This window comes from Punctularia strigosozonata, assembly GCF_000264995.1.
Source record: "Punctularia strigosozonata HHB-11173 SS5 unplaced genomic scaffold PUNSTscaffold_8, whole genome shotgun sequence".
Lineage (NCBI taxonomy): Eukaryota > Fungi > Basidiomycota > Agaricomycetes > Corticiales > Punctulariaceae > Punctularia > Punctularia strigosozonata.
This window is the reverse complement of record NW_006767440.1, coordinates 64402-81447: the sequence shown is the minus strand read 5'-3', so window position 1 is coordinate 81447 and position 17046 is coordinate 64402. Positions and strand designations below refer to the sequence as shown.

Genomic DNA, 17046 nt, shown 5'->3' with positions numbered 1-17046 from the left:
CTAAGTCCCCAAGACACAATAGGTCGAGATGGGGACTTAGGGCGAGNTACAGGGGTCTTATATACACAAGTCCATGGTCCAAGAATAGTACAAGAGAATCACATGCAGGGCACAAGGATGAGTAAGACCGACCCACTTAGGTGGGTCAGGATTATGAATCAAGGAGTTAGAAGGAATAACGAGTCATTGTTCATGAGTAAGCGGAATAAAACTCCGGTGGCTGTGCAGGGCTGTGCAAGGCAGTGCAGGGCAGTGCAGGGCAGTGTCAATGATGCTGTACTGCTGCCACTGAAGGTCACGTGACTTTGGAAAAGGAAAGGTGAGAAAGGAAAATGATAAGTCCATATTTAGAAATGAAAAATGCGAAAATAAATTGTCCTTCTCTTCTCATCACACGGCCCTTGGGGGGCCGCTTCCCTTTCACCTGAAACGAGAGGAAAGGACTGACCGTAAGACAGCACCTGCTCACACCTTTGTACCGTACGAACGACAAGATGTACTGTACGGCTAATAGCGTCCGCTGCGAGACACCGAGGATTAATGCTCCAGCTTCTGCGATGACTACATACCAACCGGTCAGCACGATTGTGCATTACACCAGTATTTGCTTTGTCGAGCAACCTGGTCATTGGGAAAGCCTCAGGCAGAGGGCAAATATATCCGCTAGTGTCACGCCAGTGCTTCGTATCGTTGCGCCAGCCATTCACGCAACGTATCCTTCATCCACCCACCGACATCCGCTCCCGCCCCATGTCCCACTCGCCGCCGTCCTCATCCATATCATCAGCCGTTTCATCCTCAAAATCGTATAAAATGAGGCGAGTTTCGCGGTCTACCTCCAGAGCAACTTGGTTCTAACCCTCACGCAGAGCATCCTATCGCCCCCTATCCTCGCTTGCTCCTTGCACCACTTGCGACAACACCTATCGCAATGCCTTCCACCATCTTCAAACCTGTTACCGCCTTGGGCCGCCGCGTGCGCACCCTCTGTGCGAAGATCACCCGTAAAACCCTCCGCAAGGCCACCATCGCTTCCGACGAGTCGTTCTGCTTCATGACAACCCCTGAGGACGATGACGAGGTATTTGCTTCAGATCATCTGGACGTGTTCCGTCGCTCACTTGTGTTTGCAGTCTGCGGTCGTCAACAAAGATACGGAGGAGCTCAAGGAAGAAACCGTCGCCGTCGAAGTCACCGCGCTGAACGACGACGGCGCCGTCGGCACTTCGACTGTCACTCGTGAGTACCGCGGACCATCCATCGATCCACAACACGTGTTGACTTTCCCCTGCAGCCGTCGACAAGTTCACGCCGGAAGACGTCAGGCGGATCATCCGCATGCATGGCGTAGGCACGATGACAATGTCCAAATGCGTGAGATGGGAGATGTGCTACGGCCCGTTCCGGCTCCACCACTTGCAGCCCGACCGCGAACAGTGGGCGACGCTGACCGTGGAGGAGCGCATTGTCAAGATCGGATACAGACAAGGGGTAACGGGGTCAGAGGACCGAAGTCCGAAACGTATATACGTAGAATAGAATGAAATAGAAGGGAGGAACTCAATAGTGAAGTCGGAGCGGAGTCGGAGACGCGTCGGAGACGCGTCGGCGTGAAGTCGATAAATCGGAAGCATTGGTGGAGTCGAGATCGGATGCGGACCAAGCCTAAGCTCGTGCGCTAGGCTGCTACGCGCTCTGAGTCCGCAGGAGGAAGAGAGTGAAGCTTAGTCGATATTTGAACTGACTATCTACGGTACAGTTCGACGGTTTATATGTACAAAAGAGAACAATGGCAAAGTCGGAGAGTCGGAGATCGGAGGCGCCGTTCGGCGCACAAAGGGAACATACGGAGACGAGAGATATCGCATGGAACACAAAGGGAACATATCTACGGAAGAGGAGGAAAGATCGGACCGAAAGATCCGTCGCAAGCGACGGGAAACTAAAGCCTACAAAGGGAAGCTATGATGTCAGACAAAGGGAACAGGAAACAGGAAAATCGGAGTTGAATCCGTTCAAGATCTGGAACCACCGGGGCGTTGAGCCGCCGGTGGCCCGGTGCATGTGATAGGCGTATCCCGCCCTCGACCGAAACGGGAAAGTCGGGATCGGCGTCGGTGAAGGAATCGGTGAAGGGTCGGAGATCGGATCGGAGAAGATCGGCGTAGATCGGTGACGATTGGCGGAGCGGATCGGCGTAGGTCGGTCTGGATCGACACGTGACACGCATCCAACGCAGTGAGTATTCCATCTCGAGCGCGCTCATCGAGCTCGTCGCTGACGATACAAATTTCAGGCCTCGCCTTCGTCAAGGGGCACCCGCTAGCATACGACTTGGTGTTCTCGGTGTTGAATCTGCCGCATCCGGACGACATATACCGGCAATGCATTTGGGCCGTGTTCAAGGCAGGCCGGGCTTACATCTGGGAGGAAGAAGACCGAGAGGAGGAGGAGGCGCGAACGAAGGCGGAAGAAGCGACCGTTCCACGAGGCGACGGCTCGGTGCAGGCGGCAGGCGGCGATGCAGAAGAAGCGACCACCCGGTTCCTACGTGTGCAGGCGCACTCCGGTCTTGAACCCACCCACCCGACTCCGTTCGCCGTGACAGAGACCCACGACCACAGCAGCACGCTATCCGCGTGCGAATCCTTCTTCGAGATCGACAGAGCGCAGCTGCGCTCCAAAAACCTGGCCCCGAAACCCATCATGGGGACCATCGACGGTGTGCTCCTCTCCCGGAGCACGCATACTATTGCGCCTAGACGTTCAGGGAAACCGACCGCCACTCGCCGGCACGTCAGGAAGGAGAACCGGACGCGACCGACCTGCCAGCCTTGCCTGGTTAGACCCGCTGGAGGACGCGGAGGATATGGACGAGGAGGACGTGAACGAGGCGGGCGATGACGAGGAAGAGGACAAGGCGGGACTCAACGGATGCTCCTAAAGACGGCAAGCAAGACCACTCGGCGACGGCAGCAGCAAGCGCTGGTCCAGAAATGACCCTCAAGAATTTCGGCGTACCCCTGGCTATCCCATCCCCGTATCCGCACGCACATCACAACCTTGCCCCCCCCCACCCGACTCTGCTTTGCCATGGCGGAGACCCCCCACATGGCGGCACGCTCCGAGCGTGCCAACCCTTTTTCGAGATCGTTGTGGCATAACCAGCCACTAAAACTAGAATCTGATCGCTATCACAGATACCCATGATGGCGCGCTCCTGACCTGGAGCGCAAACTATGTGCCTCTGCATGCGCGGAACGGGATAGCCACCAGACTACACGCCGGAAGGGAAGATAGGACCTAAAATCGCGCTGCACCTACGCCAAAGATTTACTTGTTCGGAGCCGCCGGAGGACGCCGAAGGGGATCGAGAGGAGATATTAGAGCCGCGCTGCCTTGGAACTCAATTATTCGTCTGCTTCTGTGACCGGTATCTTGTAGTGTCCTGGTAATTATAACGCATTCACATATCATCACGAGGAACCTGAGTTGAAGACTGCGCTTCGTCAAGCATTTTTTGCCATCGCTTTCGTTCAAGATACTTACCTCATGAAGCTCATGCGCAAGTCGCTTGTCTCCATGACCCCGACTGGAATACCACTGGATTCGCTTTGGCGGGCTCACGCTCAGCTTTACTCTACAGACAGCCTATTAGATGCGTGGTTGGATGTCAATCCTGATGCATTATTGACCCCATGTCTGATGTGTGGTGCGATGGCCGAGCGGTCTAAGGCGTTGGATTTAAGTATTTCTTGAATCCCAATGGGGGTAACCCCGCGCGAGTTCGAACCTCGCTCGCACCATTTGGCGGGTTTTCCTCTTTGCTGGCGGGTTTTAGCTACCCTGTCCGTTGTCTGGCGCTAAAGTGCATATCTTATTTTACGGTCCCGAATTACTCAGGCACGGGTAGTTTTGTAGCACATGACCTCGCGCTGAAGGCAAGCCTCAGGACACAGGGGGTCGCACGCTGGGCAGTCCGGTCCTTGCTCGTTACAGGTATTGGTCTGCGACCGCAATGTTACGAACTCGAAGTCGACCTTCCTCGATCGTGCGCGCAATGCGCACGTTCTCGACGTCTCATCCAGCATCGCTCGCAAGTGCGGCGTACACAGATGGAGCCAGATCCCATGAAGCTGCCGTAACGACTTCTCCAGAAGGCCTTTCGTCTAGTCAGAGGGAAACCTTGAACAGCGCACTGCGAGTCGACCAAGCTGGAGAGCTTGCAGCTGATTGGATATACCGCGGGCAGCTTGCGGTGCTGCGGCGGGATCCTTCGGCTGGCCCTGTCATTCAGGTGCGTATAACAACTAACTTTTATATCAACATCCCCAAACGTACTGCGTATGTATTTAGGAAATGTGGGACCAAGAGAAGAAACACCTATACGTTATGAATAAACTGCAGACCCAACATCGAGTCCGCCCGACAGTCTTATGGGAAGTAGCAAAGGTAGCAGGGTTTGGACTTGGAGCCGTGACAGCACTTCTGGGCAGGGAGGCCGCCATGGCGTGCACGGAGGCGGTAGAGACGGTTATCGGAGAGCATTACGACGAGTGAGTCACTTATCACATTCTACACCTTCGAAGATGGTTAACACCAGGACCTCGCAGCCAACTCAAGGAGTTCGAGTCCTTGCCCTCATCGCATCCGAGCGTTCCACTGCTCAAAGACGTCGTGCGTGAATTTCGGGATGACGAGTTGGAACATCTTGACACCGCCGTCGAACATCACTCTCAGCGTGCTCCGGCGCATGCGCTTCTTAGTACTGTAGTGGGTGCAGGCTGCAAGATCGCCATTGAATTGGGCAAGCGTATCTAGGTTGCGAATTATATGAGAGTGGGTCCGTCCGGTTTATTCCGCCTCTGGCGTGGAGACGCGCGCGAGCGACTCGCCCTTGCGCTTCGCCGTCCATTGCCACTTTGTCTGTAGCATCATATTTGCTCGTTTAATACAATGCATGATGATCAGGAGCAGTGGTGTGTGTGCACGTACGTCTTGGTTAGAGAGGGTGTAGTAGAGCAAGGTAGGGATGACAACTGCGCCTATGAGCACGGTCCGCGTTGCACGAGGCGTCCACTTGTAGTGCAGGTATACATTCTCTCTCTGGAAGACACGTTAGTGAGACATCTCGCGCCGTAGCACAAACATGGAAAGTTGGACGTACCATGGAGTTCCACCGGTCGATGGCGGGGTCATGCCTGAGCGTCTGCAAAGTTTGCTTCAAGGTCACAAACGGCCATGCAGGTTGTTAGTAGATATCATACTCACGGGGGGTCCTGTTCAGCATGTTAGTGTCCGCCGGTCATGCACTGAACCTATGCTCACCATGTCCGGCCATGATGAAAGCGTCTTGGGAGAAGGAAAGCGGTGCTGACTGTCCGGTTGTTCCCAGCCGTGACTTGCCTCCGAACCATCATCGCGTTACCTGAGGCTTCGATAACCCGAGTTTACAAGGCCCAGACTCGTCTGGAGAAATAGATATGGCGTACAACAGGGAATGGGATAGGGGAAAGGATAACTGGAATGACGAAAGCTGGAATGGCGGTCCCAGTCATGCCAGACAACGAGAGGATGAATACTACGGGGACGGAAAGCGCCGTAAATTCAACAACGGGGTGAGTGTCAATGGTACATGACGAGTCGGATCCTTGAGCAGCTACTCCAGGGATATGATGCTCAGTCCCATGAGGGTGAAGGCAACTACGGAACGGGACACGACTACCATGACTACTCCGACCGCGCGTACCGTGGTGGCGGGCAAGGCAAGAAGCGTATGGCGGCGAGTGAACCAAGCCCGCACGTCATATTCCTTGGACTGGACCCAGACTTTACCGAGGCGGATGTCTGTCGACTCTATCCCTTCTTCTTCTCGTTGGACCGCCCGTAGCTGAAGCGCACTTCGCTCCGCAGTTCCAAGCCTTCATGACCGAGCAAGGCTGTACAATCGAAACCGTGACCATCATCCGAGACAGATCAACAGGCACTTGCCCCTTCGTATATCTCTGACGTGCACGCCGTTGATTGACGTTTCCCCTGGCTGCTGCAAGGTGCTTCCAAGGGCTTCGGGTTTGCCCAGTTCCCGACGACGGAGCATGCTCGCGCCTTTGTGGACCCCCAGTTTCCCTTCATTCAGCTGCCGCCGCCGGCTTCGCATGGTGCTTCCGCGAAGGCGGCGTACAAGAGCGCGCTGGATGCAGGGATGATCCCCAGCAACGGTCGACGAGTCAAGATCGACTACTCGCAGAGCGTCAATCCCTCGGATCGTCCGCGAAGGCCTCAAAATTCGAACGACGGAACAAGGGATATCGGAAACACCCAGTCTCCCCTCTTGTTGTTTAGGGGCCTTGACCCACTGTCGGGCCCTCAAGCGATCGCGCAAGCCATGAAGTATTCGTCTGGACCTGGGAAGGAGGGCGCAAAGGGAATGCGTAGGATCATACTTATCAAGGATAAAAATACTCTCGCGAGCTGGGGCTTTGCTTTCGTCGAGTTCGTTGACGTTGAGGTAAATGGTCCGCTTGCGTTCCGAGATCGCGGGCTTACAGTCATTACTCTAGTCGTCGTCCGCGGTACTCGCTGCGACGATGAATCCTCAAGTTCATCCGACCGGTTTCCGAATATCCGATCGCCCCGTTGCAGCCTCGTTCGCGCAGATTTATTCATTTCAGCTGGTCGATGCCATGCATCGTGATGAAGCGTGCATTGCGTCCACCTCGGTTCTAGGTGGTATCGAGGGAGGCTGGGTGCGATATTGGGATGAACACTCGACCATTGCCGTTCTGGAGTTCGAAGTAAAGGAGTCCGCGAAGGCTACGACCAATGCTCCCGCTAAGGAGAAAAAGAAGAAGACGAAAAGTGCGTACCTGGAGCTGGTACCTCCGATTAATACTGACTATTTCCGCATTCAGAGGAGGATGATCTGATACCTCTGGTACCTGAGGCATCCGCGCTGCCCGTGTCCGATAAGCCCGTTACTCTCAGCTTCGGCAAAGCCGGTGGAACGACCACGAAGCTCAGCTTGGCGACGAACAAGAAGCAATCTGCGGTGTCTCCGGCGGTCAATCTAGCTGAGGATGCAGGCGCCGAAGATGGGGACGAAGAGGAGCAAATAATCGATCCTTCAGCTGCCAAAGGTTTGTTTCCGCCGAAATCTTGCAGCTGCCAGCTCACTCCCCCTCTACTGTAGTCATCGCCGCACGGAAGGTTGCGCCCATGATAGCGAGCAAAAAGGTTGGCGCGTGCACCTATGTAATATCGAAAACGTTGATTGATCTAAACATTGAAGGTGGTGAACAATATCAACAAATGGAATCAGGTACAGGAAACTCTCAGCCAGCCTGGCACGTCGAGTATCAACATGGTCCAGGTATGTTTGTCCATTTTCACACGCCGTTCAGTATTCACTAATGAACGCCTTCCGTAGCCGATGGTCTCAACGGCAGATACTGCTACACCCGCTCCTACTGTGCAACCCGCCGTCAAAGCAATAACCACTGCAGATGCTTCCACGAATGAACTTGAATATGCGGATCCAACCGCGCGTATCTGTTTGCTATGCGCCCGACAATTCAAGACGACGGATCTGCTGAAACGCCATAGTAAAGAGTCAGAATTGCACAAGGTCAGCACATAATACTCATAAAGCGCGCAGATGCTCACAACGGGTCAGAAAAATCTACAAGATCCGAACCTGTGCGAGGTTGCGCGAGGTAAAGCACGGAATGCTCGCAAGTCCACGACGCCAGACGGTTCTCCGGGTCCGCAAGAGCAACCCAAATATCGCGATCGGGCCCTTGAACGAAGGATCATGCACAATCAGCCGGACGTTCCTCTTCCCGATGCTCCCCAACCCGCCAAGAAACGTTCGGCTGAGGGACCGCCTCCGCCTCCGTCCCCGCCCCCGCCACCGAAGAATCCTGGGGAGGACGCCAATAACGTCGGGAACAAACTGCTGAAGATGATGGGCTGGAAAGAGGGCACAGGACTTGGAACCAGTGGTGAGGGCCGCGTGGACCCCATGTACGTTGTTCTTGCATGTCCGTCGCCCTTCGTCTCATTCACTCGCCCAGTCAAACTGCCATCTATGCTCAGGGCGTAGGCCTTGGCGCCAGCAAGGGCCAGGAAGTGGGTAAATATGAACCTGGATACACTGGTTATCTTCACAAGGCACAAGACGCAGTGAGTTGTCATTGAACACTACAGCCGTTCTGAACTCATGGATTATAGGCCCGGGAACGGTACAATAACCAGTGACTCTAATCGACTGCCACGGCCGGTTTTGATCTCTGATTCGAGAGTCAATCATCGTCACTATCTGTACCATACGTAATTTTCCAGAAAGCTCTAGGAAATGTCTGCAACACGCCTATATACAGTCGGCCCTATGCTCGGAAATCCCATACAAACGTTGCTCCAGTGATGCACAAAGCATAAATTATTGCCAAAAATACATATGCATGTCCACGGAAAGAAGACGGAATGAAAGTGCGAAATGAGCCATACATGAGCGCCTAAATGAAAAAAGAAAGCAGGTCATGGGCATATCACCGTTCTATGACAATCGTGGAGTCAGAGGCATCTGCCATCAGATTCTCCGCCTCTTCAGGGCGTGGTTCAGGGTCACCTTCGGGCATTGGTTCATGCTCAGAGTCACCCAGAGTATCGCTCGCTGGGGCAGAAGCGGCGCTGCTCTTGCGCCTGCGCCTGGACCGTCGTAATGGATTAGGAGTTGCAGAAGTTGGTGATTTGGGTTGGAAGGTATCGAGACCGTCGGACTTGAGCATTGCCAACATATCTCGTGCTCTGTCAGCAGCATCTTCTCCAGACGAGCCACCTTGAATGTCCAGAGACAATGGAGAAGGAGCTGGGTTGCGGTCGCGAGGCCGTGTGCGGCGGGCACTTCGCGGGAGTTCTCCCTTGCGTAGCGCGTCGAGTAAAGCGTCGTATCCGGTGGACTCCTCGTCTTCGTTCGCCTTGGCTTCCTCCTGCCTCTTCTTTCGCTCGAGCTCTGCTTGCTCTGCAGCTTGTTTCCGCTTTTCCAGTCTGGTCCGTTCCTCTGCAATTGTTTGGTTTTCTCCTCTGCATTTCTATCCGCAGAACATTAGAAAGGCTTTGAGTATCTACGAGTGAAGCCTGCGTACCTTGTAGGAGGTTACAAACGTCTTGAAGATTCCGTAGAACTCTGACGAGTTCATATTCTTCTCGTCTTCACCGTAAAAGCGAACAACTTCGGTGAACCGCGTGTCCGCCGCGTTAACATCGTCCGTGAGGTCAGCAATCTGCGCTCCAGCTCGTCCGACGAATGTCCACATTTGTTTCGCGTATCTGTCAAGGGGATCGATATCTGCAAAATGCTCCTCGAGTTCGGTCTTAATACGCTTATGGCCTTCTCGAAGCTCTGTAAGGCCTCGGCGCACATCCTGCAAGTTGACTATGGCGACAACATCAGAACGCAGTCAAGCGGGGTCTGGCTCAAGCTCACCTCTGTATGCCTCGGCAGGCTTGGCGAGCTCTTCCAAGAATTCTTCCATTTCGGGAAAATGCTTGGCGACTGTCCTTTCGAGGAAGTGAAGCAGCGTTGTATTATGTACTGATTTCGTGTCAACAAGCTGGCAGGCAACGTGAGCAACGCGAGGAGATCGCGAACAACGAATGCGAACCTTATTGATACTGCTAACTCGGAAACCGAATGCGCCGCCTTTGATACCAGTACCATTCATATAGTTTCCGATTAGTAGGATCAACTAGAGATGGGATGTCAGAGGAAGAAGCTGAATTCACAGTTCAGAGGCATACACTGAGCAGTTCCTTGAAGTGGGAAGCATGAAGCAATGCGTCACATGCCTCTGATAGCTTGCGCGTGCCCTAGTCCTTGGTGAGCGAAGCTCTCCAGGTAAGCGAGAAGGTGAGCACACCTCGTCCAATAGTGTCCATGCTTCGTTGAATTTGACTTTGTACAGCATGCCCTCCACTCGGGGGCCGAGACGTTCGATCTGTATAAGCTTGACCATAAGACGATCTGAGATGTGAAGACCGGCCAGTTCCTCCGGATCGGCGTTTCGATACACGTTCAGCTTGCCGGTCTGCAGGGCATATATCACATCATTAAGTACACGTGCCCGGATACAGAAGGACATACCTGTTCGGGGGTGGGGAGTACCGTCTTCAGCTCCGCGAGGAACGTCTCAGTGCAGAGCTCCGGATCGAAGAATTGGATTTTGCGCGCAATCTCCTCCGGCTCCAATTTCTTGACTCTTTGGATGAGGATTTCTTTGCGCATAATGAGCGCACGTCGCGGCATGTCAGGTGGTCTAACACATACCAACGTGTTTCTTTGTGGTTGGATCCAATACACTACGGAGTTCCGCCTTCTTCTGGCGCGCTGCAAAATCGATGTTAGGTCCAAGAAAGCTCGTGTACTATGATCAACACGTACCCATCAAGTTTATAACCAACTGCTTCGCCTTGAAGTCCTCCTCCATCTCCATCCAGACGCCATCAGATTGGAGCTTCTTAACCCACTCTTGCTCCTTTACCGGTAGGTCTTCGCTGAACACAGTCTTGCCGACAACCTGTTGCGGTAGTTTGTCCCACTGAAGTTGCTTCATCTTCTGGCTAGGCGTGATGAGCATGTCCTTTCGTGCCGCGAGCAGCGCGGACAAGTTGTTCCCCAGATGCATAGATGTACGAGTAGAAGCTGGCGCAGAACCGGGAGGGGAAGTGGGGGTGGCAAATCCACTCTTCGGAGGAGGTGGTGGCGGCGGCGGCGGCGGACCAGCGGCTAGGGAGGCGATCGGCGCTTTAAAGCCAAGAGGAGGAGGGGGCGGCGGAGGGGGCGGCGGCGGCGGCGGGCCTTTGAGACCAGGACCCGGGGGAGGCGGTGGCGGTGGTGGTGGAGGCGGTGGCGGAGGGGGAGGGGGAGGAGGCGCAGCACCGGACGCGTCGGTTGCAGCTGGCTCCTCCGGCAAGGGAGGCAGAGGAGGTGACGGCGCAGTACTCGTGTCCGACGGCGGCCTGCCGCGCAAAGACAATTGCTTCCTGAGCTGCTCCGCTAACGAACCGGCCGCTGACGCGCGCGAGCCTTCGGTGACCGTCGTCGCCTGCGTGTCCTCGGTGAGAGCAGACGACACGCTTCTGGTTGACCTCCCATACTCGCTCTCCGCATCCTGATCATCGGGCCCATATGACGAGCCATCACTGTATTCACCGTCCTCGTTTGTCGGCGGCGAAAGCATGCCATTAGCACCCAGTATCGCGCCTTGTTGAACCTTCTTCCTAGTGCGCTTGCCTCGCAAGCTTGAAATGGCTCCTTCGCGAGGCGGGTATACGCTGACGCCAGCCGCCAGCTGCTGCTGTATCTGCTCCTGAACCTGCTCCTCATCTGCATCCATGAACTGGCTGACGCGTCCACCGGGTGCCTCTGAAAATCTCGCCTTGGGGGTGGTCGTGCTTCTCTTAGTCGAATGCGGCCTCCTCTTCAGGCCACCTGCGCCAGCGGCATCCGACCGAGCCTCCTTCGCTGCATCCCCTTCCTCGTCGCTGTCATCCCAGCCTTGTTCGCCATCACCCACTTGACCCTTCTTGCCCTTCTTCCTCCGCCGCTTACCACCCTCCAGCGCGTCGATGGTCTGAACTCTGTGCAGATGCTTACTGAGCTCTTCCACCAGAGTCCTCCGGTCCATCGCGCCCTCTCCTCCCGCATTCTCGATCACTTCATCGATGCCCTTTAGACCCTCCGTGCCCATCTCCCGGAGCATCTTGAACAGCTCCATGATCTGCGCCTGGAGTTGCGTGATCTGCTCCTCGTACCCCGCCTTCTGCTCCTCAAGCTGTCCCTGAAGGCGCTCCGTCGTCTGCCTGCTCACTAGTAGCTTCTCTTCCAGGTGCTTCATCTGCACCTTGAGCTGCCCCACCATCCCCTCGCCGCCCTGGGCAACTTCATCTTCTAACGCCTCCCTCCTCAAAGTCTGCTCTGCAGCCTGAGCGCGGAGCATCATTACCTCCTGCTCCAGCGCCGCTACCTCGTCCGCATTGTTCATACTTGCCACCAACTTCGACACGCTCACCCCAAACCGCTGTTCACCTGTGCCCATCCTCTTGTCAAGCACCACATCCGTCACCAGCCCGTCGATCAACTGGAAGTAATGCACGAGCGGCGGGCCGTCTTCCCGAATGAGGAGGAGCCGCTGCATCATGCTGAGGAAGTAATCTTTGGCCTTCGAGTCCTCTGTCTTGGCGTAGAGAGCCTTGTAGACGTCCTCCGGGTTGGAGAAGTCCTGGAGCATGCGGAGGTTGTCTTGCTCCTTCAACTGTCGTTCGTCCTCGTCAAGAATGTCTTGCAGCTTCTGGAGACCCTTGTTGATCTCGTCCGTGTTGAACTGCCGAAGCAGCTCCATGATGCGCGGCAAGCCCGCAAATTGCAGCATGGCGCGATGGTTGAGGCGCGAGTCGAGATCCGGGAGGTTCTCCAGAACGCCGACCAGGAGGAGGAGGTTGTAGGTCTGTCGTGATCATGCTCCAATCAGCACACGAAGGCGCGAACCCTCAAAGACGTTGAATGACGCACCGCATACTCGTTCAAAGAACTATCTAATCCTGCTCTCTTCACGTCCTCACTCGCGCCGACCAGACTTCCTAATTTGCCCCTCCCGGCCAAACTGGCCTCCAAGCTCCTAAACCAATAATCATACGGACCTCCCCCGCCACCTCCCTGCGCGATGGCCTCCGCGTTAGGATTCGCCATACTGAGCGCCTCCAGCGCCTGGAGAACAAGCTCCGCAGCGTGCAATTCGTATCCCCCTTCCCAATTCATCACGAAAACCATCCACTCGCATATCAATTTCCGACTCGGGATGTGCGGCGTGTTCATGGAGCTCACGATGAGCGTGACGATCTGTGGTTGAGCAAGCGCTTCGCGCGCAGCCCACGTCTTGTTAAAGATAGTTTTCACGCATTTGAGGAGTTCGTATTCGACGTCGATGTCCTGCTGCCTGCGTGTCGAGTTCTTTCGGGCGATTCTGTTCAGATGCTGGGCCAGGGCAATGGTACCCTTGTTGCTGACGAATTTGTTGAACCAACTGTATCAAGCTCATGAGTGTGTGTCAGGGTGGATAATAATGTATGCGACGTGCCCAATTTCATTGCTTCTCAAGCTAACGCTCAAGCTCTGCGCCTGCTTGTGCGTGATCGTGCCTTCTATGACGCGATGTAAGAACCACTCCGGGGATCCCTCTACGTGCATCGCGGTGACACTGTCGCCTGCACCACTGTCCCCGCGGTAAAGCTGCGCGGCCTTCTCTCGGGTCCGTTCCTCCTTCGAGCGCGAGTGCAGGTGGCTCCACACCATGTGCCACTTCTTCTCGACCGGTATATCGAGCCCCTCCACGTCGCGGTCTTTCATGATCTGCTGGAAGAGCCGTTCGACCTCCTTGTCATCGGGGCGCTCGAGGTTGTAATCGTCGCCGTCGCGCCCGCGTTGGAAGGCGTGAGAAATGCCGTGAATGCCTGACATGTGCGATCCGGAGGAAAACATAGACGGTGCGTAGCGTGAGCTAGTGGACGCGCGAATACCGGGAGAGGAGACTTCGCGCGCGGTTGTGCCAGGGCGAAGGGTGGCAGAGGAGGGAGGGGAGGGTATCAGGCCGAAGTCTTGCGTGCTTGACTTGCGACCGTGCCCTTGAGAATGAGACGTGCTGGTGGATGCCGTGCTCTGTCGAGCGCGGCGGGAAGTCGGCGTATAGGTGTATCCGCTGCTCGGCTTTGAACTTGAGGCTCCCGAAACGGTGGTCGGCGCCGAGTCGCTGTAGAACATCGATCCGTCCGTATTGCTTGTCGCCGTTGAAGGGCTGGGTGAACTGGAGCGTCCGAGCGATGAAGTTGATGTAGCCGACGCCTCCCTGCTGATGGCGTACATCCTCTCTCTGTCCTCCCGCCTCTTGTTCATCTGAAATATGTTGAGCTCCGTCCCATTATTAGTCAACGTCGGGTTGGTGATCGGCGCGCTAATCTGAACGGTCCCTCGGTTCAATTGCGAAACGGTGCCAACTGGTATAGGAGACCGGTTAGAGGGTGGTACAGCGTCGTAAGGCACAGAGTTCTGATTGAGGTCGGAGGAGACGGATATCTGGCGTGGACGATTGATGGTCTTGTCGCGTTTCCGACCGAACAAACTGTCCATGGTATGTGTCTGAGGGCCGTCTGGCCAGCCAGAGTGAGCCAAGCAATGCCAAAGTCAGGTTGGTCGTTGTCGGGAAACGCAGAAGCGCGTGAGTAGATACGCGAGCGGCGACACGCGCGTGAGCTTCATCCAACAATTCTTTGGCTCCACCTACTCTCGCCATTCAAACGATCTACAGTCAAACCAACTTGAACATATCAAGCCGCTTCAGATAGTCCACGGAAGAAGAACAGTTGCTGCAGCCGGCATGTATCATAAATCGAAGGAATGGCGCCGCATCATCCCTATGCAAAGCCCGAACTGCACTGCAGCCTTGTCGCGTCCAATGTTGTTTCTCTACGTCGATGGCTCCCCAAACAAAAACGGTGTATTTCTATCAACGACGGCGCCGGCGGAGCACATTCAGTGTCATGGATCGGTTGAAAAATGAGTTGCGGGGCCAACATTTATCATACACTGAGCAGATCAAAGACGAACTAGCCCCGTACACTTGATAGACCACGCTGAGGCAGCCTTTGGACTTTGAGTCGTCCGTCTCGGTGGAGAGAGCCGGGTTCACGTCCTCTGAGTTCGAGTTCTGGAGCATGCGAGGATCATCATGTTCATTTACTAAGCTGCCGGAAGTCCTCGTCAAGAATGCTCTGCAGCATCTTCAGCTTGTCGTTAACCCTGTCTATGTCAAGCTCTCGAAGGAGCTTCGTGATGCGTGGCAAGCCCGCGAGCTGGAGCATGGCACGATGATTGAGGCGCGCATCAAGGTCCTGAAGGCTCCCCAGAATGGCAATGAGCATTGTGACGTTGCAGAACTGTCAGACGCCTTTTGTTTAGTAAGGCATGTACAGGCCTCTGGACCATCAGACGACGCACCGCGTATTCGTCCAACGAACTATCCTGACCTGCCATCCTCACATCCTTACTCGCGCCGACTAAACTTCCAAACTTCCCTCTGCCAGCTAAGGTCACCTCGAAGCTCCGAAACCAGTAGTCGTACGGGTTGTCGCCACCACTTCCTTGAGTAGTCGCCTCGGGATTCGGATTATCGACGCTAAGCTTCTCCAGCGCTTCCATGACCATGGCCGGCGTGCCGAGTGCCTTGCCCTCCGGCCAGGCAATCAAGAACATAATCCATTTGCATAGCAATGTGCGAGTAGGAACGTGTGGCGTATTCATCGCGCTGATGATAAACCAGACTAGGCGCCTCTGTCTGAGCGCATCCCGGATTGCGTCATCATCCTCGAAGATAGCAAGGACGCATTGAACGATTTCCTGTTCCATTGCGATATCTTGAGGCCGTCGAGAAACACCTTTTCTGGGCTATACCATACAGGAAACGAGAGATCATGTATACGCCGCCCCTCTGGGTAAAGAGGGTGAACCACCTAGTTTCACGGCACGTGCGAGTGTTGCCATGGATATAGGTAATACGGGAGCGTACGGCCACTCCCTGCGGTTCAACTGGATACGCAGGCTTTGCGCTTGCTCGAACGTCAAAGTCTTCCGCATTATGTGTTCCCTATAGAAAACGGGTGTTCCGTCTTCCCACTCGCTGCCAAATCTGCGTCGAACGCCGTCGACCTTTGGGCGAACGGCCGAGTTGGGGGGAAAGATGGCAAGCGTATGTGGTGAGGATATCTGACCGAATTCAGCCAAGCCTGATCCGTGGTTGGTGCTACGTGAGTGCGGCGGGATTGTAGACGCCGGGCTTTGCCGCGCTGGGGAGGATGTTGAAATAAGAGCGCATCCGCCGTCGGATCGACGACCAGAAGCCTCCACAATGGTGAATGGCGCCGAGTCGCTGCATGACGCCAGCCGGTGGGTGTCGCCGGTGATCGTCGACGGGTTCGGTGAGCCAAATATCCGCAGAGCAGACAGCACCGTCCTGCTTAGCCTGTACATTCTTTTCGATTGTTTTGGCCCCTTGGTCATCTGGGGGATATTAAGCTCCATATCGTTGCTCGTGAGCGCCGAAGCCATGAACAGCAGGCTTACCTTTGTTCTGCTGCCTCTGGTGAGCCGCGCCAACTGTTGGTATAGGAGGGTAGACGATTGGTAGGCTGTGTAGAGTACAGAGTGTTGAGGTCGGAGACGCTAACGTTGAGGTTGACGTCCTTGACACATTTGTGACAGTTGACGGTATTGTCCATCCGCGGCAGTTCGTAGTGGTGAGTGGAAGTCAAAGCGAGCTAAAAGGGGAGGGGGGGGGCCGGTGTACCATGGCTATCTAAAATGTCTCGGCCAGAAAATCATAGAGGGTGCGAAAGTGAAAGCCCTTGGCGGGGAGGAGCAGTGTCCGTTGAAGATGGGGGAAAGGAATCTAATGTAGGCGACTGCCCGACTCGAAGCGTTCAGCTGTCCATTGTTTCGACTCTTCGATTCTCCGGCCAGCAGGCGAGAGCCAGCTTGCAGCCAGGGTACTTGAGTGGGATCGTTGTTGAGTACAGAGAAGCCGAGGAAATGCATGCTTGTTTCCAGGTAGGTAGTCACTGATGAACTTCTGGATCTGAAGGCAAGAGCGATAATTCCCTAATATATGATCCTCAGTCAAAGTATAAGGGAAAAGACTGAGTTACGCATGTAGTACCTAATATATGACTACAGAGGCATCATAAGTACGTTAGGACATAAGGGACATGAAGGGACATGACAGACTCACTCCTCAGTCAAAGTATAAGGGAAAAGACTGAGGAGATGCGAAGGGAGAGCTCCTGGTATATGTGAGGGAGCTTGAGGGAAGCATTTCCATAAAGGGAACAAAAGAATGTGCCTAAAGCGGTAATATCAATCAGGAAAGATAGAAGATCGCAAGGAAGAACACAAGAATAGAACACGTGAGAGAATCTATACATAATAGGTAACGAGCGTGTGAT

General features: G+C 54.8%; 6 protein-coding genes and 1 non-coding gene across 7 annotated transcripts; 4 read left to right on the top strand and 3 right to left on the bottom strand.

The window, feature by feature from the left end:
• Positions 1-931: 931 nt before the first annotated feature.
• Positions 932-2944, top strand: PUNSTDRAFT_135094 (uncharacterized protein; the record flags this gene model as incomplete). Its single annotated transcript, XM_007384609.1, has 5 exons — positions 932-1081; positions 1134-1239; positions 1295-1522; positions 2297-2722; positions 2763-2944. 5 exons carry the CDS (start codon positions 932-934, stop codon positions 2942-2944), a joined length of 1092 nt encoding a protein of 363 aa, XP_007384671.1.
• A 767-nt stretch (positions 2945-3711) lies between these two features.
• PUNSTDRAFT_t70 lies at positions 3712-3806 on the top strand. The gene has a single exon. It is a non-coding gene; the product is annotated as a tRNA-Leu (tRNA).
• Positions 3807-4060: 254 nt separating this feature from the next.
• Positions 4061-4821, top strand: PUNSTDRAFT_70311 (COQ7 protein; the record flags this gene model as incomplete). Its single annotated transcript, XM_007384608.1, has 3 exons — positions 4061-4297; positions 4357-4556; positions 4614-4821. 3 exons carry the CDS (start codon positions 4061-4063, stop codon positions 4819-4821), a joined length of 645 nt encoding a protein of 214 aa, XP_007384670.1.
• A 33-nt stretch (positions 4822-4854) lies between these two features.
• PUNSTDRAFT_135092 (uncharacterized protein) lies at positions 4855-5341 on the bottom strand (the record flags this gene model as incomplete). The annotated part of the gene is made up of 5 exons (XM_007384607.1): positions 4855-4926; positions 4996-5106; positions 5168-5209; positions 5272-5279; positions 5329-5341. The coding sequence occupies 5 exons, from the start codon at positions 5339-5341 to the stop codon at positions 4855-4857; spliced, it is 246 nt and encodes an 81-aa protein (XP_007384669.1).
• A 134-nt stretch (positions 5342-5475) lies between these two features.
• Positions 5476-8390, top strand: PUNSTDRAFT_103581 (uncharacterized protein). Its single transcript, XM_007384606.1, has 12 exons — positions 5476-5618; positions 5669-5845; positions 5914-5983; positions 6051-6508; positions 6561-6858; positions 6912-7136; positions 7190-7233; positions 7289-7369; positions 7427-7624; positions 7673-8022; positions 8073-8181; positions 8230-8390. The coding sequence occupies exons 1-12, from the start codon at positions 5484-5486 to the stop codon at positions 8254-8256; spliced, it is 2172 nt and encodes a 723-aa protein (XP_007384668.1). The 5' UTR covers positions 5476-5483; the 3' UTR covers positions 8257-8390.
• Positions 8391-8446: 56 nt separating this feature from the next.
• PUNSTDRAFT_144181 (uncharacterized protein) lies at positions 8447-13677 on the bottom strand. The gene is made up of 11 exons (XM_007384605.1): positions 13134-13677; positions 12569-13079; positions 10439-12503; positions 10325-10384; positions 10142-10272; positions 9918-10085; positions 9799-9867; positions 9663-9746; positions 9485-9611; positions 9144-9433; positions 8447-9089 (listed from the first exon to the last, which is right to left on the bottom strand). Exons 1-11 carry the CDS (start codon positions 13532-13534, stop codon positions 8547-8549), a joined length of 4449 nt encoding a protein of 1482 aa, XP_007384667.1. The 5' UTR covers positions 13535-13677; the 3' UTR covers positions 8447-8546.
• Positions 13678-14781: 1104 nt separating this feature from the next.
• On the bottom strand, positions 14782-15454 carry PUNSTDRAFT_135089 (uncharacterized protein; the record flags this gene model as incomplete). The annotated part of the gene is made up of 2 exons (XM_007384604.1): positions 14782-14985; positions 15047-15454. 2 exons carry the CDS (start codon positions 15452-15454, stop codon positions 14782-14784), a joined length of 612 nt encoding a protein of 203 aa, XP_007384666.1.
• Between the last annotated feature and the right edge of the window lie 1592 nt (positions 15455-17046).